The following is a 12,858-nucleotide window of genomic DNA, read 5'->3' as shown; positions in this document are numbered from 1 at the left end:
AGGTCCAGGTGTGCGATGGAAGGCTAAAGCTTCTCTCTTTGGAACTTAGTATGATTTGCTTGTGATTTGTTTTTATTGAAGTCACTGGCAGTTGAATAGGACAAATCTACACTAGTGGAGTGAGGATTCAGATAAAGGTCTCTCTCCCACTTTTTGTAATATCTTCTGTGTGCTACTATCACAACTGTAAAAAATGTAAAATGTTTATTGGATAATAGTTTTGGATTTGTTACTGTTTATATTTGCAGGATGTGGATGTATTTTCTTCATGTATTTTGTTTGTAAAAAATGGATTTCTAATTTACTAGCATGTTTGCTTTTGCCAATAAAGATGGAGGAATGGGGTGCTTGGAAGATGAGAAAAAAAAAGAAAAGAAAAAATATAATTTGAATTGGACATAGAAGAAGAAATTAAAAAGTACATTTTGAGATATAAAAAAAAAACTGAGCAGAAAAAGATTGGCAAAGGGGGAAAAGTGCAAGCAAAAGCATTCCAGAAAATATTACCTTAAACTCTTGTGTGGACTCCTTCTTTTTTATGATATTTTTATTGAAACATGTTAATAGTCATTTGCAAACAAACACAAAAAAAAGTTATAACATAAAAACTAGGTAAAACCCACTTAGTGTCAGACAAAGTGTCCTTGGGTATGATTTTGTTTGCCCCATTTTCTACAATAAGATCTTGGAATATATATGAGGTCACACATCTTCATCTACCAATTGGAGAATAAAGTTGTCATTGGTCCCGCCTAACAGACTCAGGAAGAGGTTAAGTAGTCTATGCAGAACCAGTCGGTCCTAATCAGACAGATTTTTTAAAACACCTGCAGCGGGTATTTATGATTGTTTGCACACATATAAAGCAGGTTTCGTATGTATAACTGAACAGTTAGGTAGGTTTAATAGCTTTCGTTTAATTTCCTCAAGAATAAACCGATCATTGGCTGCTGACGCCCTCTGATACACACGCCCCCAAACAAATCCCACACGTCACAGTACAGCTTCCGACCTCTATGACGCTTACATTTAATTACAGCAGCAGGCCACTACATATTAAAACATCCCTGAATAATGCACAAGCGTGTTTTTCACTTAAGGAAGTAAAGAAGAAACACTCAGGGTCTGTTAAGCTTGCAGTTGCTTTCGCCTCTCCCCGGTGGGAGGGATTCAAACTGGGGCCTGAGTGACGCTCTGTTCCGGGCAGATCCCTCCGCGGCCTGCTTGACATGCAGGGTGAAGAAACAGGCATCGGTATAATGTCTCACTAAAGAAGTCAATATGACAGCGTTATGGAGCTTAAATTAAATGTATAAAGAGATGATTTTAAGATTTTTTTTATAACATATTATTATAGAATCCTTATTTTAAACTTTGTTTTAATAAAATACCTGGATTAAAAAACAGCACCTATAGGTCAGGCCTATAATGCCTTAGTAAGTCCAGTTATGAGACATTTATTAGAAACTCTTTAGTACTGTGCAGCCTACTCAGTATCTTTCATGTAATCGAGCAAATAAAGTTAGGGGTTGCTATATATTGATGCATATATTGATACAACGATAAGACATAATTTAAATGTTAAAAATTATTAACATTTGGGCAGACATTTTTAATTATAACAAAATAAGAAACGAGCTTTTTGAATGGTGTCCACTTGCAGTTTGTACTGAAACTTCTCGCCACATTGGGAAAAGAAAATGCATGCTGGCACAATAGTTAGGGCATCTGGTGGCATGTATGCAGGATAGATGGGGGGTGAAAAGAAATGAGCCACTGTCACATTTGGCCAAAGCATCACAACACTCTTCATAAAACATGACAGATGCAACCTTCAGAATGTGAAAAGGCACCGAGATGACAGCACTGTAAACACTGGATCCTAAATTATGAATGGTCCCGGCTTTATAACAGCTATTAAGGGGAAAGAAAGGGTGAGGGTGATGCGAGGGTGAGAAAAGGGATTCCAGGCGTCTTTTGAATTCCATTTTGATGCATGGGACATTCTCCTATATGTTGTTTTATATATGTGACTTTCTTAGGTTTGCCACTATTCTTTTACATATTTCACAATATTCATACATTTTATCAATGAATATGTTCACTCTTCTTGTTGAAAATCTTCAAGGTATCTGCAGCCACACAATGCAAAAATCCAAAAAAAAGGTATATCTTTTCTCTTCCCAGGGCCTACATGTGGCTCTAAAGGTTCTGCTCCTCAGCATGCAACAGGTTTGCATGGTGAGAAAAACCCCTCGGTTGTTTTAATCTGTGTAATGAGCAAGAACATGCCAGCGTGGTAATGGATGCCTGCCACCATACAGCTAAATTATTCAGAGTCTGGGGAACCAGAGAGCCGGCAGGCAGGATCGGATGGACCCACTGTGTCATCGGTCCGCCTCTGCCCGCCTGGCTCCTCTTTCGGCCCGTGCACTCCGGCTTCCTGGGTTTGAAGCCACATGAGAAGGCTGAAGAAGCCCCGAGGTTGAGCATGATGAGAGCAGGTCAAGGCCCCCAGGTCAACTGGTCAGCACCCTGCAGGTCTTAGAAACAACTTGAAGCATGTAGTTCAAAAACAAACCTTTATAAATCCTTTTTACATATTATTGAATCTATACACAGTGAGCAGAGGTTGGGGAAGTATCTCAGATCTTGTAGTAAAAGCAAAAGTATCAGAGTCTTGTAACACTTGTTACAAATAAAAGTCCTGCATTCAAAATGTTACTCAAGTAAAAGTACTAGCATCAAAATATACCTAAAGTAAAAGTAATCATTATGCAGATTGGTCCATTTTCTAATAATGTATATAATATGTTTTATAATTATTGATGAATTAATATGTTAAAGCTCATTTGAATTACTTGTATGCTGCAGGGTGCTTGTTAATTGAAACCAGGTGTAACTAAAGTCCAATTTAAGTGTTGGTTTTATATCACAATATTAATCTAAATCTGCAAAGTAACTCAAGGTATGTAATGCAATAAAAGTACACTATTTACTTCTGAACTGTAGTGGGGTAGAAGTACAAAGTAGTGAAACATTGAAATACTCAAGTAAAGTACAACTGTGTCAACATTGTACTGAGGTACAGTACTTGAGTAAATCTACTTAGTTACTTTACACCACTGACAGCAGGGACAGCGCTGGAGCAACCCGCAATAACCTCAGCGGTGCTGTCCATGGTACTGAACTCACTAAAGTGGCTAAATCCATGGTTTAAACTTGAATTTTAATACAAGTTGCTAACATATATGAATTCACAATAACGATCTCATCAATAGCCAAGGTTTTCTATTAATTTTATTTATGAGTGTTTGTACTTGACGCTTGCGCACAGAGGCCAACATTCTGCAACTTGTAAATTGCAGAATGTTGGCAGGTGGGAGGGAAGGAGGAGGAGGAGGAGGAGGAGGAGGAGGGAGGCTGAAAGAAGAAGAAGGGGGGTAAGGGGGGAGCGAGGGATGCCGGGAGGCGCTGTCGATGTTAACAGTTCAGTCTAGTGAAGGAGAGCAAGAGGAGCTCTGCAGCTGTCCGATCACCCGGCTTCCATGTCAGGGGCCACACTGCTTAAGAGGTGCTTGCAGGGAGGAGGATGATGACCATGAACGGAAAGCAGCATTTCTCCATGCACCCGGCCCTGCACGAGGCCAAGTATCCCGGCCTGCACTCAGGCTCGGAGGGCATGCGCAGAGTCTGTATGCCCGCCCCGCAGGTACGTTCAAGTCGGGGGAGAATAGCTGTGGAGTGTAATGGGTGAGAGGAGGGAAAAATACCACAGTGGAAATTTCTGTAAAGTTGATTTGACAGGACTTTGTTCTATCCGCTATCTCTCTCTCCAACCCCTCTGTCTGTGCCCCCCCCCCCCTCTCTTTCAGACCCCCTCCTCCCCCCTCTCACCCAGATGTCTTTTCAAGCAATGCTCTTGCTTTCATATTAATTTTTATGACCTGTGCTTTGAGGAGAGTTCTCCCCTCTCCTCGGCGCTGCTGCTTGCCTTTGGAAAATGTTTTTTAGATTCTGAGAGCTGCCTGACACAATTCCCCACTGACTCCAGTATGCGCACTCTTGCTTGCAGCTGCAGGGCAATATATTTGGAGGCTTTGATGAGAGCCTGCTGGCACGGGCAGAGGCTCTGGCGGCTGCTGACAGCATTGTCTCTCACGGCAAGAGTCACCCGTTCAAACCAGACGTGACTTACCATACCATGAGCAGTGTCCCCTGCACCTCAGCCTCCTCTTCTTCCTCCACCACCGTGCCCATCTCCCACGTCCCCTCCACCATCGCCTCCCACCACCACCACCATCACCACCACCTCGGACAGACCCTGGAGGCCGGGGACCTCCTGGACCACCTCTCCACCAGCCTGGCCGTGACCGGGATGGGTGCTCCGGACCCTCCCGGGATGACCGCGTCGGCGCACCACCACCAGCACCCTCACCACCACCTGCAGACCATGGGGCAGCTGCACCAGGCGATGGCCAACATGGCCCACCCTCACTCCCTGTCAGTGCACGGCGGGATGGCGTGTATCAACGACGTGGAGTCGGATCCCAGGGAGCTGGAAGCTTTCGCCGAGCGGTTCAAGCAGAGGAGGATCAAACTCGGTGTGACCCAGGCAGACGTAGGGTCGGCGCTGGCCAACCTTAAGATCCCCGGAGTTGGGTCTTTGAGCCAGAGCACCATCTGCAGGTTCGAGTCCCTCACTTTGTCACACAACAACATGATCGCACTCAAGCCGGTCCTCCAGGCCTGGCTGGAGGAAGCAGAGGCTGCTTACCGGGAGAAAAGCAACAAGCCGGACCTTTTCAACGGGAACGAGAGGAAAAGAAAGCGCACCTCTATCGCAGCGCCGGAGAAGCGCTCTTTGGAGGCTTACTTTGCCATCCAGCCTCGGCCCTCCTCGGAAAAAATTGCGGCTATTGCTGAGAAACTGGACCTGAAAAAGAATGTGGTTCGAGTGTGGTTTTGCAACCAGCGGCAGAAACAGAAACGAATGAAATACTCTGCGGTGCACTGAGTTTCACACATCATGAATAAAATAGCCTACTACATTTTTGATCGAGTGATTAATAATAGCCTAACTAACAGGGATTTATCAACAGCTCCTCACGTCTCATCTGGGATTATTTCCACAAAAAAAAAGACTTCCATTTTTCTTTTGGTGTCACCCACTCTTCGTCGTTGCACTTTTGTTCGATTTTGTTATTAATATGGGACTAAGATCTGTGAGGAGGGTGATGTTGATGTTGTTGAACATGTATCTTGCACACACTGAATATGAACTTTCAGCAAATCCACCCTGACAATTTGTCACATTCAGGGATTATTAACTTTTGTAAACCATGGAATGGAATATAGTCATTTTACATGTATGGGTTGTTAAACTATCAGCAGTGTTAAAGGGAAAAAAGAGAACGATATCTTTTATTTCTTGAAAGAATCATGGATTTTTTTTGTTGTAATGTTAGTTGAGTTTATCCTCAACATCACGGGCTCACAAGTGCAATAGAACACCATCATATCTATGTGTCATCATATCATATATAACTGTGTTCTCAACTATTTTTATTTTATCTACGATATAGATGAGTTCAATTATCAAGGTTTTCAAAAATGCACCTTTTTAACACCACGAATCTACTCTCTTTGTGAACTGTTGGATTGTCATTTGCCCACAAATATCAATAGTTACAGTAATGTTATTTCACACACTGTTTATCTTGTATTATTTAGACATTGAAATGACACTGTCATATACGAGGCACCTCCGTGTGGCTTTGGCTGCTGCTATATTTTAGTATTTTGATGTGAACATGTTTTTGAATATTACAGGTGAGCTATATGTTATTTATGTAGCAAATATATATACAGTATCATCTTTTAAGTATTTACTTTTTCCTCACTCTTGATTTCACTTGAAAAAAAAATGTGTGAAGTTTAAACTTAATAAATTATTGGTTATTTTGTAAAAAAAAAAAAAAAAAAAGAAAAAAAAAAAAGGGCAGCGACTTTATTTTTGTGGGGGTTTTTTTGGGACACGAAATTTGATTTGTTAGGACGTTAGAAACTACTTTAAAAAAAATAATCAACTAACAAACTTGATTTTAACATCCGATACAATCTCGGTTGGTTTTAATGGGAACTCGCACGGCTGTTTAATTTATGACTCCCTTAACCTCTGCTGGGATTAAATATGTATTGTCGTACATGATATAAGCAACACAGAAAAATAAAGCGTCTCTATTTTCACAGTACTTTTCACACCGCGGAGCTGGAAATGTGCGTCTCTTCGCGCTGCTAATGGCCTCCTCTGATTAGTGCTCTGTTAATTATGGATGTCCTCATGTCACCGGGTTATGTCGTGCGTCGGGCTCGAAATTATTAAGTAATGACGATGCAATATTAATTATATATTCTTATAAAGCGAAGTAATGTGGAGGAGTTGTTAGTAGAAGTCTGACTGGGAACTCTAGGGAGACACAAAGTGGATACACAACAGGTTGGCCGAGGAAACACCAAAGTAGCCTTTTTTCTTTACGCGTTTGACGTATGTAAGTATTTTCCACTTTTATTATAATCATTTTTTTCTCAGTTTTACTTGACATAGGATAAGAGCCACAATGATCTTGTTTTAAACACAGGCCAATAACGCTAGCTTATTCATGTTAATGTTATTTCTCCGATTAAAGTAGGCCAAATGCGACCTTTTATTTATATATAACCACTTTTACATATTTAACAGCGTATTTACTAAATCTATTCGGCCGATTTAATTCAATTTGCTTGAATTAAATTTGACACCTGATTTATTTGCGACAAAAACAATGATTTTCTCCGATTAACAAAACATTCAAAAATAATTTATCCTCATAATATTCACCATCATCATAATTAAAAGCTTCAACCGGAATCCTCTCTCAGCCAACATGGCCTGTGGTTGTGTGATTTTCCCAGGGAGACTGTCGGCGGATTTTCACAGCCGGAGGATCATTCCCTCGTTATTGCGCGGAAACGTTTGTGGCTAATATTAATATTCCCTTTGATGTTAGGAGTTGATTATTCACTGTCTGTAATTTATGGTGTTAAACACAATTTTTAAAGCGGAATGCACAAACAAATGTTAATTGTTGTCATGCCTTTTCCTCAACCGGCCTGTTTAAAAAAACAAAAAAACATTTAGCATGTTTCAGACGATTTTTGGGCATTCAAAAAAAATCCTCAAACCATCTAAGAATGATAATAATTAGTCCCCGAGAAGCCCCACATTCTTGTGTGTTTCTGATGTTAATGTAAAGGTTAAAACAGGAGCGTCGCCGTGTAAATAATTGATCTTTGTAATACCCGGATTGATATCATAACGTAGGCTGCTCGCTCTCTGGTAAATTGAGCTGAAGGCTCGTCAGCGGCATGTGGCGACTGAGGGCACCTGAATTATTCAGCAGCAGCTGAAAGGTATATTGCATTTTCTCGTGCAATAATGGAGATGTGCTGGGTCTAAATTGTGAAAAATGCTCAATACGAAAAGCCATTTGGAATGAAACCGTAAGCAAGTTAAGTCATAGTCAAAAGAACAAGAGGATTAAAGGAAGAGTGTTTGAGCAGAGGGGGTGAGAAGTGCTCAGGTCCTTAAGTAAAAGTAGAAATACCATGGATTTCAAATACTCAAAGTAAAAGCCTTGAATACAAAATGTTACTTAAGTAGAATTACAGTTTTAATATCAGCTAAATGTACTGACCAAATCAAAAGTAAACATATTAATTTGCACATTGGCTCCTTTTACAATATAACATGTTTACATAATATTATATTTTCCAGTTTGCATCACTGAGATATACATATCAGGGCATTTGGATGTTGTAGAATTTCTATGCGGAGCACATATAAGATACTTTTTCAAATACTGGGTTGTATTGATGGACTGTATATTACTGTTGCAGAACTGCATCATATTACATAAGCAAATAACTTTAATTTATATGTATAGAGTCGCTAATAACCATGTGTGTCAAATAAATCTAGTTAAGTAAAATTACAATATTTGCTTCCAACATGAAGTGGAGTAGAAGTTGAAATAGCATATTTTGGAAATACTCAAGAAAAGTACAATTATGTCAAAATAGCACTTAAGTATAATACTTGAGTAAATGTACTCGGTTACTTTTCACCACAGTGAAATTAAAAAAGGATATCAAACAAACAAAATATCACAAAACAAGAAAGAGAGGGAGATGCATGAGAGAGAGTTTGTTTGATATGTTTTCATGCAGGAAAGATCTTTTTTGACAGAATGAGGATGAAAGTTCTGTTTAAATGCTCACGAATGCACACACATACATATACAATCACTTAGACACGCACACACAAACGGACATACACACACAGACAGGGTGGCTGTCATCCTTGGGAGCAGAGTGAGGGAATGTGAAGGGGGGGGGAGAGGCAAGACACCCCAAACTCAATAATTCATCCACTGCCAGTAGCAACAAATGGGAATGTGACCAGAGCAAAGGGAGACAGCTACCTCTGCGCTCTCTATTAGTCACCTCCTATTATCATCACACGCCAAACCAGCTCTGGGCCGACCTACGGCATACTGCATACCTGTGTGCAGCACCAGCATGGACACAAGGACACACACACACACACACACACACACACACACACACACACACACACACACACACACACACACACACACACACACACACACACACACACACACACACACACACACACACACACACACACACACACACACACACACACACACACACACACACACACACACACACACACACACACAGCTTGTGTTACTTTCTGGAAACTTGAGGACAGGGTGATGGATGTCTTTTAAAAAGGTATAGCAGGAGATGCTGTCCATCTGTAGCTCCTGTTCCCTTCGCTACCCTTCGGCGTGTGAATGCTCAGTGGGGGTTTCTGTTCAGATAAAATAAAATGCTTATTGAGGCTGTTAATGAGCGGGGGAAATGACCAATTGCATTCACTTGAGTACAGTGAGGTAGCCTATTTAAATGTTGTGCTACTTTATATTCTACTGTACATGTTAGTGGGCACTCCTTTTTTTACTTATGACTTTGCAGATATTTAATACCTATAATAAGCACATCAAATACAATGCAGATTAAACTACCAAACATATAGGAACGTTTGTACTTTTGAAGTATTTAATATCAGCCTCATTTATTTTAAATTCCAAGATATTCCTGCTTTTCTCAGGTTCATTAATGTAAAGATATTCTAGACATTTTCTGTGAGCGGAATTTTTTAAAACTTTTTTCACGCCCCCAATCAATTAAATAAATAGATTATCAAAATGAAATGGGAAGAAAAATAAGTAAATAAAATAATGCCAGAGCTCTAATTAAATTAAATTGATGAGAAAGTAGCTTCAAAAATATGATTAATGTCGTAGCTTTGTTCTGAATTTGAAGCAAAACATGGCCTTTTTATTTACTGATATTTCAATAATTCCACCTCATTTATTATTTTTGAGCAACATTTTCATTAAAATAATTATCAACGCTCCCTTTTTGAACCAGGTCATCAGATCTGAAGTTGCACTAAGCGTCAGCTGTGGAGAGAGAGCAGTGAACTTCGGTGAAAGTGACGAGTGTGTGAGGTCAACATGTGTGCCAAGTTACATATCCTGAATAACAACAACAACATATGCATACATAAAAATCCGACAGCACTAAGAGGGAGATCCTTCTTTTAGTGCTCTTGTGCTCAATATTTCAGCATATATTAATAGTATTAAGTGTATATTTTTGTTCCACTTCCAAAAACACAAAATAAGAGCATTGAATGGGTATTGGGAACAGGGCGCTATATTAGGGACACTCATAGAAACTCACAATGGCTTAATTCATTCAGCGGGCCTGAAGAACAGTATTATACACCCCATTCATTATTCAAGTCTTCTCCATTATCAAAGTGCCCAGAGAAATAAGATTAACCCAGCCAGAAATAACTCACTGTGGCGTGATTTTTTTCCTACAAAGCACTTAGCTGGTCTTGTGCAGGTCTGCACACAAATTCAAAGTAGTAGAGTATATGAACATATAATCACCATACAGTCTGCTGAACACAATAATCCTCTCCAAGAAAATGTTGCTGTAGTGAAGAGAGACGGAGAGAAAGGGAAAGAAGCGAAGATGAGAGCAGCGGGAAAAAAAGAGAAAGAATAGTTCGAGGGAGGTACGAGTTGAAGTCGAAGTGAGAAGGAGACGGATCACAGCCAGGAAGAAAGAGATCATGAAAAAGGAAGGACACGAGAGACAGAAGGGAATACAAACAATAAAATAGGAACTCAATAAAGGGATACTACTTGAGGCATAAAGAAACCATGAATTGAAGAAAGGATGGAATATGGGTAAAAGAAAAGGAAGTCAGAGAGAAATTGCATGTGAATAGACAGAATTGAGAAAAGAAATCAAACAGAGAAACTTAATCCCTCATGGTCGACATGTCTGTCATCGTGACTGTCTGGATTTGGTTCTCTTCATTTCTAAGGTGATCATGTCAAGGTGAGTGCGTTCCTGTCGGCCCGAGCAGTCTGAATCTAAACTTGTGTGACAGCAGGAGCCCGCAGAGGACCCACAGCCCCCCTGTGCCCTGCACATCCAACCCAGAGTCATGTCCATTTCCACAGCTTGTTAATTAGCTCCCCCCCCCCCCCCCTTTGAAGTTGTTTTCAATGGGTGCGAGGATGAGAGAAAGAGAGAATATAAATATCAGTTATTGCAGTTTTATTGCTATCATGTACACAAGTGGGATTGAATCACCTCTTTTTAGTTTATCAACCTGCTGAGACCCACTTCAGGTTGATTGCTCTCACCCTTTGTGAAATGTATGCAGGAATGATATGGAAACAGCTTTAAAATGGTGGAAGATGAGTAAATATGATTCAATTAATACAATATTAGGTCAGCATCAGTGGGCCATGGAGACATTCTGTATTTTGTCTACCAAAATGGCTGAATACTCCAGACCCACATCACTGCAGAAATCTTCTCATCAGCAATTATGAAGAAAAGGGATTGGAAAGAAGGCTTTAAAAAAAACAGTTTTTAAATGGAAATATATTTTGGTAGCACAATGTGTGTTTCTGATTACCTTGAGGGTATTAAACATGTAAACAAGGATGTGAGAAGCAGCTCTGCGTTGACATGCTCCGCCACCTCACACCCAAATTCAGACTGAGGACTCATGGGTAATAACAATGGCAGATCCACTGTGTTCCCCTCTCTCTCCCTCCCTCCCTCCATCTATGGTGCTGCGCTTTTGAAGACAGACATGAAAACCAAGCCAGGCCACAGTGAGGCCCCTGAAGGAGGTCCCTTAGCAGACGCAGTCACCCACCGCCCCCCCACCCCCACCTCCCTTTGCTCCCACTGCACCCAAGCCCTGAAGACAGCCCCGAGGCTAATCGACCAGGAACACAATACAGAAGCAGCAGAGGCAGGCTGTGGACAGATCAAGAGAAAGAGAGTAAGGATATTTATCAAGCCACTCGAAAAACAAATGATCCTGATCAGCCGAGGCCTTTTACACACCTTAAGAGATTAATGTACATGATGGTGGCCCTTTGAACTCTTGTTGGGAACTGTTTGAAGCAGTGACAGCATCATACCTGCTGGATCCCATCTCATCGGGTTAGAAGAACAAAGATGGTGAGATATGGTTGAATAGCAGGTCAGGTTATATTGCCTTGGGGGGATTCAAGCTCATCTGCATACTTTCAAACATTCCCTCATGGGGTTTGGATTAATAGCCATGATAACAGGTCTGAATTAATCTAAAACAAATCTTATTTTATCTTATAATGAGGCCACAAGATACCACTTGCAAAACAGCTTCCGTTGAGTTATATGAAAACATGGGAGCACATGTGATCTTCTGATTCAAAAAAGCAACACAAACAAGAGTGATTGAGCAGGTTTAACTTCAATTCATATTAAACAAAAGTGAATGACTGATGTTTTATGAATAACAAGCATGCAACAGGGGGGGTTGCAATTAGGCGATAGGTACTGTACTTAAAATATTGCATTATCTAAAATGTAAGATATTTAAGAACATTTTAAAATGACCAAAGAGTATACTGTTGTTAAATTAGACTTTGTTTGGACTTGCAGTTTTATTATTAATACGTTATTCGACCATTGTTTATCATTCTACAGATGAAAGACAATGCAGTGTGGGAGGTATATATAGATGAATCTTATGCCATATTCTAAACTCATCTTTTTATCCTTTATTCGTCCTTTGAAGTCCTAAAGCTTGCAAGTTATACAAAGTATTGAAAATATTGCAACAGTTCTATAAAAAGCACTGTTGAAAAAGAGAGTGATTCTCTTTATTAAGTAATGAGGGAGCCACGGTTCAGTAGCGCACAAACACACAGCCGAGCGCCACACAGAGACCCCGGCAGTACCAAGAGCAAACCTCCCCACAGCTCTCACATTGCATCAAGTCATCGAGTGACGGCTACATTGTCCAAGGCAAGGGGGAAAAGAGTGGTGAAAATGTTCCTCTCAGAGAGCTGCTCAGCACCAGCTCACCACAGCCGGGCATAGAGCGTACACACTTCTGGGGCGCACCCATTGGAGTGCACTCCACGGAAACAGGGTCCTAAAGAAGATCTTTGGGGGCTGAATGATTTACAGAATCATTAATATTTGAGCAATCAGTTGAACTTCTAAACGTTCCTGCCTTGCTATTTCTGCACTCGCATAAATAACAGAATACTTGGATTGTGTTGTTCCCCCCGGTCCTATTGAAAAGGATCAACTGATGAATAATTTCAGTTTTATTTGACTGCTTTCTTGGTTTAT

The 12,858-nt window shown here is 40.6% G+C and overlaps 1 protein-coding gene across 1 annotated transcript; it reads left to right on the top strand.

The window, feature by feature from the left end:
- The first annotated feature begins 3,592 nt into the window (after positions 1–3,592).
- pou4f3 (POU class 4 homeobox 3) lies at positions 3,593–5,893 on the top strand. The gene is made up of 2 exons (XM_063894773.1): positions 3,593–3,712; positions 4,076–5,893. Exons 1-2 carry the CDS (start codon positions 3,593–3,595, stop codon positions 5,015–5,017), a joined length of 1,062 nt encoding a protein of 353 aa, XP_063750843.1. The 3' UTR covers positions 5,018–5,893.
- The last annotated feature ends 6,965 nt before the right edge of the window (positions 5,894–12,858 follow it).

This window comes from Eleginops maclovinus, chromosome 11 (genome assembly GCF_036324505.1).
Source record: "Eleginops maclovinus isolate JMC-PN-2008 ecotype Puerto Natales chromosome 11, JC_Emac_rtc_rv5, whole genome shotgun sequence".
In the NCBI taxonomy this organism is placed as follows: domain Eukaryota; kingdom Metazoa; phylum Chordata; class Actinopteri; order Perciformes; family Eleginopidae; genus Eleginops; species Eleginops maclovinus.
The sequence above is the reverse complement of the archived record's forward strand: the minus strand, read 5'-3'. Positions and strand labels throughout refer to the sequence as shown.